General features: G+C 32.4%; 1 protein-coding gene across 1 annotated transcript in view; it reads left to right on the top strand.

Moving 5' to 3' along the window:
• LOC107564028 (RAC-alpha serine/threonine-protein kinase) overlaps positions 1–5363 on the top strand; it is a 62517-nt gene that overhangs the window by 43014 nt on the left and 14140 nt on the right. The window contains exon 10 of the mRNA XM_016249021.1: positions 1005–1266. Coding sequence (XP_016104507.1) covers positions 1005–1266 — 262 coding nt within the window. The remainder of the gene's footprint in view (positions 1–1004; positions 1267–5363) is intronic.

Here is a 5363-nt window from a genome sequence, read left to right as displayed (position 1 = left end):
ACACATACACACACACACACACACACACACTCTCACACACAAAGACACACACATACACACACACACTCACACACACACACACACACACTCACACACATACAAAGCCACACACACACACACACTCTCACACACACACACACACACACTCTCACACACAAACACACACACACTCACACTCTCTCTCTCACACACACACACACACACACACACTACAGCTTTACTACAGCTGAGTGTTTGAGTAAACATTTCAAGAGTTTGGAGGTTAAGTGCCACAAAGTGTCAAATTCAAACTCGAAATCTATGTATGTATGTGTATGAATGTATGTATTTATTTATTTCCTATTTATTTACTTTTTAAATTAATATATTTTTATTTGCTTTATATCTATTTACTTATTTATATGTTCTCTTTTTATTTTTTTACTTTTTATATATTAATTTACTTTTGTTATTTATTTATTTACTTTTTAATTAGCTTTTTATGTATTAACTTTTTATTTGATTTACTTTTAATCATTTTAAAAATATTTATTTATTTACGTATTTGCTTTGTATTTGTTTTTTTTTATTAATTTACATTTTATTTAATTAAACCCTTTTTATTTTATATATTTATTTAGTTAAATTTTTCCTTTTTTATTATTTTTATTAGGTTTTTGTTTACCTCTTTATATATTCACTTTTACTTTTTTATTTAATTATTTATTATTTACTTTGTATTTGTTTACAGTTTATTAATTCATTTATTTATTTATTTATATTTTGTTTTATATTATATTGTATTATATCATTTATATTATATTTTTATTTATATATTTACTTTTTTTTTTACCATTTATTTCTTTCATTTCTTTATCTTTTTATTGATGGATTTAGTTGCTGTGATGTGGTTGGTTTGATTCAGTGTTTTTCAGAAATATATTTGGAGGAAATATGGTGAAAGTTGACAGTCACAGTTATTAGATGATGACAGCTGAAATGTTTTCTGTCGTTGTCTCTCTCAGCTGGAAAACCTGATGCTGGATAAAGACGGTCACGTAAAGATCACGGACTTTGGCTTGTGTAAGGAGGGAATCACAGACGGAGCCACCATGAAGACCTTCTGTGGGACTCCAGAGTATCTGGCTCCTGAGGTGAGAAAAAGCACATCAGACCCGTCACAGAAGCCGTGTAGTGATCGGAAGAAGCTGTCAGGAATCATCAAGAGCCTCTTTAATTCCCAAATTATCTCATCAGCCGAGCACCTTCAACCTGATTTCAAGTTAATATTTCAATAATTCAGCAGCACTCTTGCATGTTTGCATCATTCTCTGATTCGGTTAATGGTCTCGTGACATGCAGGTAAACTAATAAAATATTTAATCTTTTTCAGTACATTTTTTGTTTTGACTTTTTTATTTTTCAATTATTTATATCAATTTTAACATCTCTGGAGAGACCTAATAATGGCTGTCCACCAACGTTTACCATCCGACCTGACAGAACTGGAGAGGATCTGCAAGGAGGGATGGCAGAGGATCCCCAAATCCAGGTGTGACAAACTTGTTGCATCTTTCCCAAAAAGACTCATGGCTGTATTCGATCAAAAGGGTGCTTCTACTAAATACTGAGCAAAGGGTCTGAATACTTAGGACCATGTGATATTTCAGTTTTTTTTTTTTAATAAATCTGCAAAAATGTCAACAATTCTGTGTTTTTCTGTCAATATGGGGTGCTGTGTGTACATTAATGAGGAAAAAAAATTAACTTAAATGATTTTAGCAAATGGCTGCAATATAACAAAGAGTGAAAAATTTAAAGGGGTCTGAATACTTTCCGTACCCACTGTAAGTAATTATTAGCTTGTCGTCAGCTCTCAAACCTGTGATAGAAGCTGGGAAACATGAATTATGGGATGTTAAATGTAAACCAATATTCGAAGAAAGTGTAAAGTACAAATATGCATCATGATAGTATTTGATAAGATTCATTTAAATATATATATATATATACATTTTAGTTGTATTTTGTTTTATTATCATTTTATCGTTGTTTTATTATTTATTATTATTAATAATAATAATAATAGTATTGTTTAAAAATATCTTAAATAATATTTTAAAAAAATATTTTTTTAAATAAAATTGAAATAAAAATTGAATTATGGGCTGTCAAATATAAACCCTTTTAAAAAATAAAGTGTAAAATACAAGTATGCCTCTTCATAGTATTTGATGAGATACTGTACATTTAAAAAAAAAACATTAAAACATTAAAAAAATATATTTATTTATATTTTAGTATTATACTTAATATATTTTGTAAGTTTTTAGTTTTATTATTTTTGTTATTATTATTAATACTAACAATATTTATGTCTAAAATATAAAAAAGTTAAATTTTTAAATAAAATAAAAAAATAATACATTTAAAATAAATAAATGATTTTATTTGCATTATTTTTTAAAGTGTGTAATACATTTAAAATAATATATTTATATTTTTCTGTTTTAGATGTATTTTATATATATATATATATATATACACACTAAAATATTTTTTTTTTAAATAAAATAATTACATTTATACAGGCTGAAAAATAATACCAGAATACAAAACTAATCTTAAATGTCCTAAAATAAGCTGTATTTGGTATAATATAAGTCTTGATAAAAATTTTTTGGCATTTGGATTTTGTGGTGAAATTCGAGCAGGACATCACTTGTACAGTGAGAAATAGTTGTGTAATTCTCCAGTGCTGCACAGATGCACTGAGTGTGTGTGTGAGCGCGCGCGCGTGTGTGTGTGTGAGTGCGTGCGTGCGTGTATGTGCGTGAGGGTGTGTGTGTGTGTGTGTGTTTGTGTGTGAGGGTGTGTGTGTGTTTGAGAGTGTGTGAGTGTGTGTGTGTGTTTGAGTGTGTGTGTGTGTGTGTGTTTGTGTGTGAGGGTGTGTGTGTGTTTGAGAGTGTGTGAGTGTGTGTGTGTGTTTGAGTGTGTGTGTGTGTGTGTGTTTGTGTGTGTGTGTGTGTGCGTGTGAGAGTGTGTGTGAGCGCATGTGAGCGTGTGCGCGCGTGTGTGAGCGTGTGTGTGAGTGCGTGCATGTGCGTGTGTGTGTGTGCGTGTGTGTGTGTGCGTGTGTGTGAGTGAGTGTGTGTGTGTGTGTGTGTGTGTGTGTGTGTGTGTGTGTGTGTGTGTGTGTGTGTGTGTGTGGGTGGAGAGTCCCCATAAACCATAAAAACAAACCTGTGTGTGTGTGTGTGTGTGTGTTGACACAGTTGCGTCCGCGTTGTTTTTAGCCCACCCGGTGTGTTGGGTTCTGTGGGATGGGTTTTGGCAGAGCTGTGGGAAACGTGAGCTTGCGTCCCGGTGAAGCAGAAGGGCCACCGGCGCTCCAGCTGACGCTCACAGCTGCCCACGACAGCACATGATATCAGGGGACAACGGGGCCCGAACACCCTGTGAAACGTGCTGAACTCTGCCCTCTGCTGGGGACTGCGCACGCGCGTGTGTGGCCATACAGTACATGGTGTTTCATTGTTGTAAGAATGCAAAAAAAGGTTTAGTTTTAGGGTTAGTATGTAGTAACTTTTTTTTTTTAATTTTGGGATTTTACTTCTCGATACTGTAAATTTATGTTTCTTATGTTGTCTTGGATTTGGTTTGATTTTAATAGTCTATTCCTATAAAGTGGAACTGCAGGTTTGTGAGATTATAAAAACCTAATAATTAATTAAATCATAAAATATTTAAAATGCAAATAAAGTAACTAAAAATTTTAATAATTAATCATTTAAATAGTTGTTTAATATTACAAATAATTTTGAAGTACCCCCAAGGTATTTCAGTAAGTTAATATTAAGTTAATATTATAACTATTTGACTTTTATATATATATATATATTTAAAAAATATTTTTAAATAAGTTATTAGCTTTTCATCAACTGACGAAGCCTAGTGAATGATAATTTAATAATAATAATAATAATAATAATTCATAATTTAAATTGATACTAAATGTTAAAATGTGTTGTTAAATTATTACAATATTAACTAACACAAGTAAATATGGACCCTCAGCTGACAAAAAAGTTTGGGAATCCCTGAAATAATGGACTATTTTTATATTTTAAATAAAAATAATTATTTATACAGGCTGAAAAATAATGGCACAATACAAAGCAACACTTAAAAGTCCTGAAAATAAACAGTGTTTTCTATAATATAATTCTTAATTGATTGATTTTTATTTTTTTGGCATTTTGTGGTTAAATATAACCCGAATATTTCCGTGAATGTTCACTTAAACAGTGACTAATGTTTCATGAGAAATTGCCCAAAATGGCTAATTCTGTCATTATTTAAAACACATGTAACTTTATTTTTCATGTTAAACACTAAAGATGTTTAGCAGTATCTCTTCTGTAAAAGCTCCCAAATTGACGAAATAAAGAGCATGAAGGCATCATAACAGTAGTTCATATGTCTTGTGCGCCATATTCGTTTTCTGAAGTCATACGTATGAGAAACATTTGCTAATAATTAGAGGTTGACCGATGTATCGGTTTTACCGATTAATCGGCACCGATAGTTGATTGCTGGAACTATCGGTTATCGACAGAAATCCATACCGATAGTTTTCTGGGTTGCGTCCATTGCTGGAGCGGCTGAGAGGGGTCTGCTGTCATTACACAGTGCAAGAGCGGCCTCTAGTGGTTGAAATCACTGACAGCACGTGCTATTTGTTTAGACACGTGATACTGAATGCTGAACAGAGTGCGAAACTTCAGACACGGATTTAAATGCAGCCGACAGAAAATCCTGCCGCGCCACAGAGTGCCATTCACATAGTTTTCCTTTAAATTACATTATATTAGTCCCGAATCATTGTTAATGTACATAATGAATTGTGTATTGTGCATTTTCAGCAAAACGTTTTTCTTTCTGTGGCTCTAATAAAGTCTGTGTGCTTCATTTATAGAGCTATAATATAGGTCGCGCGTTCTCTTTCCGTTTGCTCTGTTTTTTAAACACAGACTCATCCATGCCAAATTGTTCATTCTTGAAGTAAACTTGTGTCCGTTTGGTGATTAAATAAACTGTTTTAGACCGCTGCTCGAGTTGAACGCGACGCGTCCGGAGTGTGTGTGATACCGGTGAGTTCTCCTAGACTCAGAGCTGCGCTTTTATTTTGATTAGATAATCATCAAGTGTTCAAGAATAGAAGCAGTTAAAGTGTGAGAGTATACATACAATATCCATATGTATATCATTTTAATGCTATAGCCTTTGTGTATATATTTAAAGATGTGCATCTTTAAGCATGACAGTTGAAATGAAATGGTAACACTTTAAAATAAGAGTCCATTTGTAGCATTAAGATTAAT

This window comes from Sinocyclocheilus grahami, unplaced genomic scaffold, assembly GCF_001515645.1.
Source record: "Sinocyclocheilus grahami isolate Dianchi unplaced genomic scaffold, SAMN03320097.WGS_v1.1 scaffold902.1, whole genome shotgun sequence".
NCBI classification, from domain to species: domain Eukaryota; kingdom Metazoa; phylum Chordata; class Actinopteri; order Cypriniformes; family Cyprinidae; genus Sinocyclocheilus; species Sinocyclocheilus grahami.
Note: the sequence above shows the minus strand (reverse complement) of the source record. Positions and strands in the feature narration are given on the sequence as shown.